Source organism: Schistocerca cancellata, chromosome 4 (assembly GCF_023864275.1).
Source record: "Schistocerca cancellata isolate TAMUIC-IGC-003103 chromosome 4, iqSchCanc2.1, whole genome shotgun sequence".
NCBI classification, from domain to species: Eukaryota; Metazoa; Arthropoda; class Insecta; order Orthoptera; family Acrididae; genus Schistocerca; species Schistocerca cancellata.
The window spans coordinates 233,622,857-233,636,032 of record NC_064629.1 but is presented as its reverse complement, the minus strand read 5'-3'; the positions used below and the strand labels follow the sequence as shown (position 1 = coordinate 233,636,032).

At 50.2% G+C, this 13,176-nt stretch overlaps 1 protein-coding gene across 1 annotated transcript in view; it reads left to right on the top strand.

Annotated features, from left to right (window-relative positions):
• LOC126183580 (intracellular coagulation inhibitor 3-like) overlaps positions 1–13,176 on the top strand; it is a 215,858-nt gene that overhangs the window by 123,678 nt on the left and 79,004 nt on the right. The window contains exon 4 of the mRNA XM_049925677.1: positions 1,259–1,412. Within this exon, the coding sequence (XP_049781634.1) occupies positions 1,259–1,412 (154 nt within the window). The remainder of the gene's footprint in view (positions 1–1,258; positions 1,413–13,176) is intronic.

Genomic DNA, 13,176 nt, shown 5'->3' with positions numbered 1-13,176 from the left:
AACTTTACAGAAGCTCTCCTGCGAACCAGAGCACTTGCCCGGGAAAGGCAAAGGTCCCGAGTTCGAGTCTCGGTCCGGCACACAGTTTTAATCTGCCAGGAAGTTTCACTATGGGACATAACATCTGAGGTCATCAGTCCCCTAGACTAACGACTTAAACCTAACTCACCTAAGGACATCACACACATTCATGCCCGAGGTAGGATTCGAACCTGCGACCGTAGCAGCAGCGCGGTTCCGGACTGAAGCGCCTAGAACCGCTCGGCCACAGCGGCCGGATTTCAAGCCCGTGGTGGGCGCTGCGCCTGATACTGCACTGTCCTTGTTTCCCATTCCCGTCTACCCTATCTACCACTGCTGTGTCACACGATGAAATTTCATGCTTACAATTTTTTCCATCCTTGACTATCCCTACTTGTCGAAGTCCGGTTGATTGGTGGAGTTGGTAACGCTATGGCCAGGCCTGGCGAGCGATCCCGGTCCATTCCGCCCTCCGCCCTATCTTCGAGCCGGAGACGACCTACACGTACTCACATTCCATCATCCCTACCTTCCGTCTGCTTACAAGGAACCGTCATTTTCCCCCATTTGTATTTTGTGACGTTTTCTGATGATTTGGTGTATTGTTTGTTTGTAAATAGAGTTTATATTTCCCTCTCATGTTCCATAAAAAAAAGTCACTAACGCACGCTTATGAACTACGGAAACTGGCAGGGGGCGTCCACGTCGTAACTTATGAATGTTTTTTTTCAACACCGTAATACATAGATAAGCGCTTGTATGTATCTTCAGGTATTGCACTGAAACTACTTTCCGATGTTAAAAAAAAGTGTGTAGGGCACTTTCTTACTGAATAAAAAGATCCCAGGTGCGAGATCCAATCCAGTACATAGTTTTAAACTGCCAGGAAGCGTCATATTACAGTGTTGTACGCTTTCTACTTCAGAAAACAAATTATCCACTAAATAATGGGCTATGCCATTTCGTTTTGGCTCCTCTAGTAGAGTGCTGAAGAACTGTGGCACGTGGATTTCAGTGTGTCGTAGGACAGGAGAAGTGTACCAGGAAACAAAAAGTAAATTAATTACCTAACTTTATTTTTGAGATGATAATTAAAATTGTACGACTACACCTCATACAACAATTGAATTACGAACAGTAATAACTAAAGAACCAGAACGGATAATGTTATATGAGCACGACACTGATGAGATCTGTGCCTGCTTTGGACCTGCGAGAGCGCGCTTTTACTTCGCAGCACTCGGCGGAGTCGCTGACGGACGAGGCGGCGGGCGCGTTCAGCATGGCGACGGTGCACACGCCGGGGTTGCTGTCGCCGCAGTACAAGCAACTGTTGACGCAGTTCTACCGCGTCAACGTCACAGACGCCGCAGCTGGCGACCCACCCCACGGTGAGTACCCAAAATACTCCCCAGGCAGCAGTCAGAAAGACTCTGCAGTATTTCCTTGTCACAGTCGACAAATGGCTTCATGCAAGCTCTACGTTGTATTTTTTTTTTTTTTTTCAGTGGCGACAAAAGCTTATAATTTGCTCCACCATTATTGACTTTGTCCAGATTTACGCGAATAGCTCCCACTTCACCTCTAAATTGTTCGACCGGTGCCACAAAGCACTTACATGTAGGTTTTGCACCTTGTCACGCACATATCCATACATATTACAAAACAGAATGCATGCACAGTTATGAATGTATCTATCTATCTATGTTCCACGTCTCCTCCAAAAACATTGGCCAGTTTCAACCAAACACGGTACACCTATCATTTCCTGTCTGAAAAGAATCGTCGTGGGGATAAGAACCACCAATCTCAAGGGGTAGGGGTCGGTGTGAAAAAGTAGTGCACATGAATACCCAGACTTCGTCTAGTAATTGCAAATGAGAGTACTTAGTGAGTTACAACAAAATTTACACATAATATCAAATCTCTCAAAAACTTTTTCTCACTGACAACCGTCATAAAATGATGAAAGGAAATAAGTTTATCGCTTACTACAATTCCGCTGTGGTGTTTTAAGCTTTCCCGGCGTACTGATTGTTCCATAAAAACGCGGGAGAACTGCCGGATGTCAGTAACGTCCAGCCACGATATTTCGGCGCAGTGTCTTCTGGCCATCTTCAAGTGGAGACCACTGTAGTAGTACTGGCGAGTACGCCTTTTTTTTTTTTCTTTATTGTATTTCAATTCCCCATCGGGGCGGGCTGGCAGCAGCATATGCGCTGCTCTTCAGCCGAAAGACATAGAACAAACAATAGAAGACATTTAAAAAGAACAAAGGAGAGAATATGGTGAACATAGATATAAAAAAGGGGGATCATCATGGAAGGCAATAGACAAAAAACGGGGTGACCGTAAAATGGAGTTAAAAAACTGTTAAAACTGTTTAAAAGTAGCACACACAAAAAGCCACACACTGCGACAATTAAAAGAACACAAGGCACAGCATGACTGGAGCATGAAAGGTATCGACGGATGGTGTAGCACATAACAAACACTGATGGCGAACCTCAAGGCAGTACACAATTAAAATCGCAGCCCTTGACGCACAGGAGAAACAGCACTAAACACAACACTGATGTGGCACACTGACGATGATCAAGACAGAGGATCTGCCAGGCGCAAGGAGAGGAGGGAAACTGGAAGAAGGGAGGGAGGGGAAGAGATGGGGGAGATGAGCGGGGGGCGCGCTGAAGAGGGCCAGGTAGGGAGGGACGTGGGAAGGAAAGAGGCAAGTATGGGGTGCAGGGTCTCAGGGGGAGGGGGGGGGGGAAGGAGGAAAATCCGCTCTGGGAGAAGGAGTGAAGAGGAAAAAAGGGAGCCCTGGGCAGGGGGGGGGGGGAACAAGGCCAGGTTATAGTTGGAAGGAAGGGTAGATGTCACGGCGAAGTTCGTCATCCGGGAGGGGGAGGCGTTGGAAATTGCCCTGATGAAGGAGATGGAGGGTGTGGAGGTGGAGAGAGGGAGGGATACAGCGAAAGAGGCGTGGCAACGGGAATGGGGTGGAGAGGAAGGAGGAAACCAGAGGGTGGGGGGGATCAAGCCTGCGGACAATGTAAAGGATGCGGAGATGTTGGAGGAACAGGAGGAGGTGGGGGAAGGGGATCAGTTCATACAGGAGCCGTGTGGGGGAAGGAAGGCGGATACGGAAGGCAAGGTGGAGTGCATGGCGTTCAAGGATTTGGAAGGCCTTGTAAAAGCGGGTGGGGGCGGAGATCCAGTCAATGCTGGCATAACAGAGGATAGGACGGATGAGGGATTTGTAGGTGTGGAGGATGGTAGAAGGATGCAATCCCCATGTCCGGCCAGACAGGAGTTTCAGAAGGCGGAGGCGGGAATGGGCTTTCTGCTGGATGGTCTGGAGATGAGGGGTCCAGGTGAGGTGTCGGTCGAGGGTGAGGCCAAGGTATTTCAGGGTGGGGGTGAGCTGGATAGGACAACCATAAAGGGTGAGGTAGAAATCATGGAGGCGAAAGGAGCGAGTGGTGCGGCCTATGATGATTGCCTGGGTTTTGGAGGGGTTGAGACGGAGGAACCACTGGTTACACCAAGTGGTGAACTGGTTAAGGTGGGTTTGGAGCGTATGTTGAGACCGTTGAAGGGTAGGATAGAGAGCCAGGAAGGCGGTGTCATCATCATACTGGAGAAGGTGGACTGGTGGGGGTGGCTTGGGCATATCAGCTGTGTACAAGAGATAAAAGAGAGGGGAGAGGACAGAACCCTGGGGGACGCCAGCCGTGGGATAAAAGATACGGGAGTTGGTGTTGTGGAGGGTGACATACAGGTAGGAAGGATGGTGCAAGAGGAAGGAAGCGACCAGATGGACAAAATTGATAGGTAGGGCGTATGTTTGGAGTTTAAAGAGGAGACCGGGATGCCATACACGGTCATAGGCATTTTGGAGGTCAAGGGAAACAAAAATGGCGAGCGACAGGAGTTGAGCTGGAGGGACAGAAGGTGAACAAGGTTGAGGAGTTGGTCTTCAGCAGAGAAGGAGGGTCGGAAGCCACACTGGGTAAGGGGGAGGAGGTTGTGTTGAGCAAGGTGCTGATGGATACGGCGGGAGAGGATGGATTCAAGGACCTTACTGAAGATGGAGGTGAGGCAGATGGGATGATAGGAAGAGGTGGCAGAAGGGGGTTTGTTGGGTTTGACGAATAAGAGGATGCGGGAGGTCTTCCACAGGTCAGGGTAGAAGCCAGTAGAGAGGATGACGTTATAGAGATGGGCGAGGACAGTCAGGAAGGAATAGGGGGCTTTCTCGAAGGTGACGGTAGGTGACACAGTCGTGACCAGGGGCCATGTTGCGTTTGGACCGGAGGATAAGTTTAATGTCTTGTGCTGTGATGGGAGTGTTTATGTTGGAGGGGGGCAACTGCCCCAAGTACTGGAGACTAGGAGCAAGTGGAGCGACCGAGGTATCGACACGTTCCATGACGGTGGGGAAAAGAGAATAATCAAAGTGGGGATCATCGGGGATGGAGAAGACCTCGGAAAGGTGGGAAGCGAAGTGGTTGGCCTTACTGAGGTTGTCAGGAAGGGGGCGATCGTTATGGAGAAGCGGGTAGTGGGGAGTGGAAAGGGAACCAGTAAGGCGATGGAAGGCGGACCAGTACTTGGAGGAGTTGATAGGGAGGGTGGTGTTGAGTCGTGGGCAGGTCTGGCGCCAGTCTCGGAGTTTCGTTGCTGTAATAAGGTTCCATACATGTCGCTGTATTTGCCGGTGGCGTTGAAGTGTATCCCTGTCACGAGTGCGCAGGAAGGAGCGATAGAGGCGGCGGGATTCACGGAGGAGGACAGCCCGCGGAGGGAGAGTGGGACGGTGTGGGTGGATGGTTTTAGTAGGCGTCAGTAATTACCTTCTGAAGGAAGGACGAGGCGTGGATGATGTCGTCAGGATGGCGATAGGTAAGAGGGTGGCTTTCGACCTGGGTGGAGATGGAGTCCCGGTAGGCATCCCAGTTGGCACGGTGATAGTCATGGACGACCTTTGGAGGGGGTGCAGGGTGCGGAGCCGGAGGGGGGCGGTGAGCAGACGTTATGGTGAGAAGGACAGGGAGGTGATCACTACCTGTGGGGTCACGGACGGCGACAGCGATACACCCAAGGAGGTTGGCGGAGGCAACGACAACATCGGGGGTGGTGTGACTTTTGGGTTGGGTGTGCTGGGGAAGGGGAACAAGGTCACCTTGGATTGTGGAGAGGAACTGATGCCAACGCTGAAGGGCAGCAGGAGTGCGGCTATGGATGTTGAGGTCGGCAGCAATCGCATAGGTGGAGAAGGTGCGGTCAATGTGCGAGATGAAGTCATAAGGAAGAGGAGCACTGGAGCGGACATAGATGGTGGCACAGGTAATGGTGAGGGAGGGGAAGAAGACGCTAAGGATAAGGTGTTCAGTGGGGTCATTGAGGAGAGGTTGTAGCCGAATGGGGATATGCTTAAGGTGGCCAATCGCGACTCCACCCTGTGCACGAGGACCAGGAGCGTCAGTGTGGTGGAGGATATAAGGAGAGGTGTGTATAGAATGGTGGGGCTGGAGAAAGGTTTCGTTCAAGAGGAAGGTGTCGACCTGGTGGTGGTAGAGGGTGTGCATGAGGAGGTATTTGTTGGGGCGGAAGGAGCGAATGTTCTGGAAGAGGATGCGATACTCGTGCCACGCCATGGCGGGAAGGAGGGGGGGGGGAGAGAGAAGGGAAGAGACTTAAACTAGGGTGTCGAGGCGGGTGAAGGTGAAGTGGGCTTGTTTGTCGGAGTAGGTGGCAAAGGTGTTCAGGTGGAAAACGGAGCGAGCGGCAAGGGAGATTTGTTGGAAGGTGTGTGGGCGCTGAAAAGGGTGAATGTTTTGGAGGACAACGGTAAGGAACCGGATGATGTCCTCGGCCGTGGGGGGTGGACGGAGGGAATTATTGGGATGGACAGGGGGATCGATGGGACGAACTGGGACTGTAAGCTCAGGGGTGGCTGGAGGGGGTTTAGCTTTACACTTGTGGGAGTAGGTGGCATGGGGGCCATTGCAGGTATTACAGGAAGGAGGAGGAGCGAGGTTGGGGCAGTTCTTAAGAAAGTGGGAGGCCTTGCAATGGGGACAGGTGGGGGGGGGGGGTTTGCAGTTGGGAGTCAGGTGGTCATTGTACATCAGGCACCGCTGGCAACGGTAGGATTGGGGAGGGGATTTGGAGGATTCGACAGGGTGGCAACGGTGGTATATCAGGGCACCCTGGGTGAGGAGATGGTCAATGGATGGGGCGGACTCAGAGAACACCCGCATGAGGTAGGTGGGACCAGAGGCATTGTGGATACGGCAGGCAGAGCGGATTTCCAAGTCCGGGTGGGAGTTCAGTTCTGCCAACACTTCATCCTCTGTGATCACCGGGCTCAGCTTGGTGATCACAGCGGTGTAGGTGGGGGGGCGACGGGAAAGCTGGGGCTGACGAGGAGTGGAAGCGGAAAGGAAGGGTGTCAGAGAGGTGTGGGGGCCAAACATAACTCGTGGGAGTTTTCGCAGGAGGTCTGTGTGAAAGGATGGGGACGGGGACTTGATAAGGAGTGAGTCCCTGCGGGGAATGAGTTGGGAAATGGGAGCACCAGGTAAGTACTTTCGTATCTCCATGGTGAGGGTACGAGCGTCGAGGAACTTAGGATTGGGAGTTGTCAGGACAAAGGTGTGGAGGGTGGGGGCCGAGGTATGTGTGGCAGGAGGAGGGGTGGTGTCCATGGAGACGGCAGGGGGAGGGGGAGGTGGTGTTGACTTTTTGTGGGAAGTGGCGGGAGCAGGGTCGGAAATGACGCGCTTTTGGGTTTTTTTGGAGACTGGAGGCTGGGAGGAGGGGAGAGGAACGGGGAGGAGAGGGAGGTGGCGGGTGGCAGATCCCTGTGGCGTAGTGGAGGCACCGGGAGAAGCAGCCGGTTCAGTGGTGGCGATGGTGGCTCGGCGCGACGTGTTGCGTGTGGGAGATGCAGATGACGAAGTGACGGGGTGGGTGAGAGATGGGAAGCCGACCACCTGGGGGGGCGGCAGCAGAGGCGGCAACAGAAGCTTACGTGAGGGCGGGGGTAGTACTGGGGGCTGTTGAGGGTGTGGAGGCTGGAGGAAGGGTGTAGAGGTGTGGGTATACAGCAGGGGAGGAGATAGGGGATGGCTAAGTGGGGGAAGGGGAGGGGAGGTGTGAGGAGGGAGGCCAGGGGCAGCACTCCAGGAAATGACTGTGGGAGAGGGGGAGGGGGAGGTGTAGATGACAATGGAGGTGGGAGTACTCATTGCAGACGAACGGCGAGTGACAGAGGGACGGGCAGCAGGAGGCGGCGGCGTCAGCGTAGGTGGCGGCGGTCGGCGACGAACAGACGGACGGACAGCAGACAGCAGCAGCGGCGGCGGCGGCGGCGGCGATGGACAGCCAGCAAGCAGGCGGACGGACAGACCGACGAACATCTACAGCAGCAAGCGGCGGGCGGACAGACAGACAGACAGACACAATCTTCGAAGACGAAGATTCCACCCTGAGAGTAGCCCAGGCTTTGCAATCTGACGCTTTCGAAGAAGGGGATCCAACCCTCTAGATGGCGAGTACGCGCTGAGCTCTGCTATTTAAAGCCATACTGAGGTGACATTGCGAATGCACTGTTCAGCGTGCGCGTTCATAACAACTCCGTGCTCTGTGCCTCGCACCCTCCACGGCGAAAGCTTGGCGTATCGATATCAGGTCGATTTTTATCTTTATGCAGATAACTACGTCGACTACGAAGTTTCTCTATAACAGGATTCCAAGCAGAGTTTAGTTGATAACCGCTATCTCGATTGATGAGAGTCTCGTTGTTAGACAATCTTATTTCCACAGAGTCATTGATAATCGAGCTCCAAAAGTTTGATGTATGGGCCAAAATTATTGTCTCGTTGTAATTAATGGAATGGTCTGTGGAAATACAATGTTCGGCGATTGCGGACTTGGTGGGTTGGAGAAGGCGAGTATGCCGTTGGTGTTCCGCAATGCGTTCCTGCACAGTTCGTGTTGTTTGCCCTATAGACCTATATGATTTGCCGCACTCACACGGAATCTTGTAAACACCTGATTTACGCAGGCCCAGGTCTTCTTTAACGGATCCCACCAGTGATGAAATTTTGGAAGGAGGGCGAAAGATGACTCTCACTTGATACTTTCTCAATATTCTGCCTATGTGTGAAGAAATATTCCCAATAAATAGTCGACCTGAAGGCCTCTTCCTCTTCCTTGTTCCGGTCGGGTGTTCTTTTATTGTCGGGGCACAAAGTTTCAAATACCGGCTCCATGGCCATTGTTCGGTCTTCACAGCTGAGCTCTTTGCCCTCTACCAGGCTGTTCTTTACATCTGCCGCCACCGACATTCTGCTTATGTCATCTGCTCCGATTCCCTGAGCGCCATCCAGAGCCTCAGTGATCCGTATCCGGTTCACCCTTTCGTGCACCGGATCCAACGCTCTCTTCGGCAGCTGGTGGACGTCGGTTCTCCGGTTAGCTTTATGTGGGTCCCTGGCCATGTCGGTATCCCTGGGAACGAAGCTGCAGATGCCGCGGCCAAGGCTGCGATCCTCCAGCCTTGGACAGCTTCTTGTTGTGTCCCTTCGTCAGATTTTAGCAGGGTTATTTGTCGGCGCATTTGATCGCTGTGGCATGCCGATTGGGCTGCCCTTACAGCCAACAAGTTTCGGGCCTTGAAACCTCTTCCCGTGGCTTGGACGTCCTCCTCACGCCCTTCTCGGCGGGAGGAGGTAGTTTTGGCCCGGTTAAGAATTGGACACTGCCGGTTCAGCCATCGCCATCTGCTGACGGCTGCGCCGGCGCCGTTCTGCCCATGTGGGCAATTGCTGACGGTCCGCCACATTTTAATGTCGTGTCCGGATTTTAACGCACTGCGTCTCGATCTTAACCTGCCATGTACTTTAGATGCCGTTTTAGCGGATGACCCACGAGCAGCTGCTCGTGTTCTTCGTTTTATCAATTTGACAAACCTCACTAAGGACATTTGATGATGCTGTTTTTTAATCCTATGCCTGTCAGTCTGTCTTTTATCGTGTTTTCCCTTTTAGTTGTTGTTTTAAACTTGTGCCTCGCGGTGCATTCTTAACGTCGTCAGGGCGCTAATGACCATTGAAGTTGTGCGCCCTAAAACCACCAAAAAAAAAAAAAAAAAAAACCTCTTCCTTGTTCCGTCGTTTGTAGGTCTGCATCACTCTGTTCACTTGCCTAGTTGAAAAGCCATTCTTCAGAAATACTTTTTGCAGGTGCTCCAGTTCCGCTTGAAGACTATCGGCGTCAGAGATGGTATGGGAACAGTGGATTAAGGTTTGGAGAACGCCCATTTTTTGTGCTGGATGGTGGCAACTAGTAGCTTGCAGATACAGGTCTGTATGAGTGGGCTTTCTGTATACCGAGTGACCAAGTGTGCCATCACTCTTACGCCGCACCAAGACGTCTAAAAATGGCAATCAACCATGTTTCTCTATCTCCATGGTAAACTTTATGTTTTCATGTATGGAGTTCATGTGATGTAAAAATTCTTGGAGACGGTCCAAACTATGAGGCCACACTATAAAAGTGTCGTCAACGTATCGCCAAAATACTGTCGGTTTAAAAGTGGCAGAGTCGAGTGCTCTCTCCTCAAAATCTTCCAGAAAAACATTGGCCACCAGGGGAGATAAAGGACTCCCCATGGCGACACCGTCAGATTGTTCGTAAAATTCGTTGTTAAATATAAAATATGTGGAGGAGAGAGTGTGCTCAAATAACGCCGTAATGTCTGCACCAAACATATTGCCAATGATGTGTAGTGAGTCCACAAGAGGCACCGTTGTGAAAAGAGAAACCACATCAATAAGTCGTTACTTTGCAGCTGTAGTGACTGAAGTCGGCTCATAAAATCACTGGAATTCTTTATGTGGGGTGCACACTTGCCTATCACTGGTTTGAGCAAAAATGCCAAGAATTTTGCTAGGTCGTAGGTGGCCATCGAAGAAGCTGTACGTCGTCTTGGTACAGATGAAGCGGAGGAAGTTAGTCGAGAGTCTTGCCGTGTGTTAACCAAAGGTGCACCAATGAAGAGTAACATCTCGCCCATGGGGAGGATAGCTCTCCGTAACGTACGAGCAGATGTGGATACAGTAGTCTCAAAATCTGACAAAGGAAACGCTACTGTCCTCATACCAAGGGATGACTATATTAAAAAGATCAATGCTTTATTATGTTACTCAAGGTATCGCAAAATCGATAAGGATCTCACGAGCCAAGTGGTGCGAAAAATAGCAGAACTTTTATCAAATAGTTCTCTGCGGAAGGAGGTCATCAAGAGACTGAAACCAAACAGTTCAATTTCACCTAGGCTATATGGACTGCCGAGTATCCACAAGCAAAATGTGCTGTTACTTTCAATCGTGAGTAACATTGGAGCAGCCACCTACGACCTAGCAGAATTCTTGGCATCTTTGCTCAAACCAGTGATAGGCAAGTGTGCACATCACATAAAGAATTCTAGTGATTTTATCAGCCGACTTCAGTCACTACCGTTGCAAAGTAACGACTTATTGGTCAGTCTTGATGTGGTTTCTCTTTTCACAAAGGTGCCTCTTTTGGACTCACTACCCCTCATTGGCAATATGTTAGGTGCACACATTACAGCGTTGTTGAGCACACTCTCTCCTCCACATATTTTATATTTAACAACGAATTTTACGAACAATCTGACGGTGTCGCCATGGGGAGTCCTTTATCTCCCCTGGTGTCCAATGTTTTTCTGGAAGATTTTGAGGAGACAGCACTCGACTCTGCCACTTTTAAACCGACAGTATTTTGGCGATACGTTGACGACACTTTTATAGTGTGGCCTCACAGTTTGGACCGTCTCCAGAAATTTTTACATTACATGAACTCCGTACATGAAAACATAAAGTTTACCATGGAGATAGAGAAAGATGGTTGCTTGCCATTTTTAGACGTCTTGGTGCGGCGTAAGAGTGATGGCACACTTGGTCACTCGGTGTAAAGAAAGCCCACTCATACAGACCTGTATCTGCAAGCTACTAGTTGCCACCATCCAGCACAAAAAATGGGCGTTCTCCAAACCTTAATCCACCGTGCCCATACCATCTCTGACGCCGACAGTCTTCAAGCGGAACTGGAGCACCTGCAAAAAGTATTTCTGAAGAATGGCTTTTCAACTAGGCAAGTGAACAGAGTGATGCAGACCTACAAACGACGGAACAAGGAAGAGGAAGAGGCCTTCAGGTCGACTGGCTTATCTACCATTTATTGGGAATATTTCTTCACAGATAGGCAGAATATTGAGAAAGTATCAAGTGAGAGTCATCTTTCGCCCTCCTTCCAAAATTTCATCACTGGTGGGATCCGTTAAAGACGATCTGAGCCTGCGTAAATCAGGTGTTTACAAGATTCCGTTTGAGTGCGGCAAATCATATAGGTCTATAGGGCAAACAACACGAACTGTGCAGGAACGCATTGCGGAACACCAACGGCATACTCGCCTTCTCCAACCCACCAAGTCCGCAATCGCCGAACATTGTATTTCCACAGACCATTCCATTAACTACAACGACACAAAAATTTTGGCCCATACATCAAACTTTTGGAGCTCGATTATCAATGACTCTGTGGAAATAAGATTGTCTAACAACGAGACTCTCATCAATCGAGATAGCGGTTATCAACTAAACTCTGCTTGGAATCCTGTTATAGAGAAACTTCGTAGTCGACGTAGTTATCTGCATAAAGATGAAAATCGACCTGATATCGATACGCCAAGCTTTCGCCGTGGAGGGTGCGAGGCACAGAGCACGGAGTTGTTATGAACGCGCACGCTGAACAGTGCATTCGCAATGTCACCTCAGTATGGCTTTAAATAGCAGAGCTCAGCGCGTACTCGCCAGTACTACTACAGTGGTATTCACCTGAAGATGGCCAGAAGACTCTGCGCCGAAATATCGTGGCAGGACGTTACTGACATCCGGCAGTTGCCCTTGTTTTTATGGTACAATCCGCTGTTAATACTGTAAAAGTTCCACCATCAGGCATGACGTTTTAATTTACTAGTACTTTACTTTCACGACAAAGTCTGCAGACATTATTCTCACATATCATTCAATGTACCTGCAAAATTATATCATTGTATGACACCTACTTCAGGAGATATGACGTCATAAGCAGTGATATACGTCACAAACTGCCGCGTCATTCATTACTTTTAATTAATTACGTCTGTATTACCAACTTGGTTCGCAACACATTTCACAGACAGTATCCAAATTACAGCACTGAATGTACCTGCAAAATTACATCACTGTATGACACATTTTTCAGGAGGTATGGCGCCACGAAGAACGAGCTGTGTGAAAACGAAAGTACAGCTCGAAATTCGCAACAGATACAGATGAAATATGTCTTCAAACATGTGTGAAACGTGTTATATATATGTGAAATATGTGTTAAATGTGCATACTCTCGCAGAGACGCAGGTGATAAGCTCCTCTTACAACCCTGAGTCGGTTTCAATCAAACTTGTTACGCATATCACAGTAATTACCATCTGGGAAGAAATACTGTTGGGTAAGAACCACTAGCCAGCTGTGGAGTGAGCCTGACGACTTGGGCGTGGAAAGAGAAGGTGTGAGGGAGGAGATGGACAGAGAGGGATGTAGAAGATAAGACCAGAGAGACGAGAGCGATGAGGAGAAAAATAAAGAAAGAGGAGGAGGAGATGAAATAGGGATCAGGAGGAGATTGACGTAGAGGGGGGCAGTGGAGATGGACTTAGAGGGGGGAAGGAGTGATGGTCAGAGAGAGGGAGGAGGAGCAGATGGGCAAAGAGAAGAGCAGAAGAACATGGGCAGAGCATGGGTGGAGGTGGTGATGTACAGAGGGAAGAGGAGGGGATGGGCTAACAGAAGATTAGAATAAATACGTACACAAGCAACTTCGGTTACTCACCTAGTTGTTCGATACGATCCGTACCACATACTTACTGCGTAGGGCACATATAAAAGAGAAGCATTAGCCGGCATCTGTGGCCGAGAGGTTCTAGGCGCTACAATCCGGAACCGCGTTGCTGCTACGGTCGCCGGTTGGAATCCTGCCTCGGGCATGGATGTGTGCGATGTCCTTAGGTTAGTAAGGTTT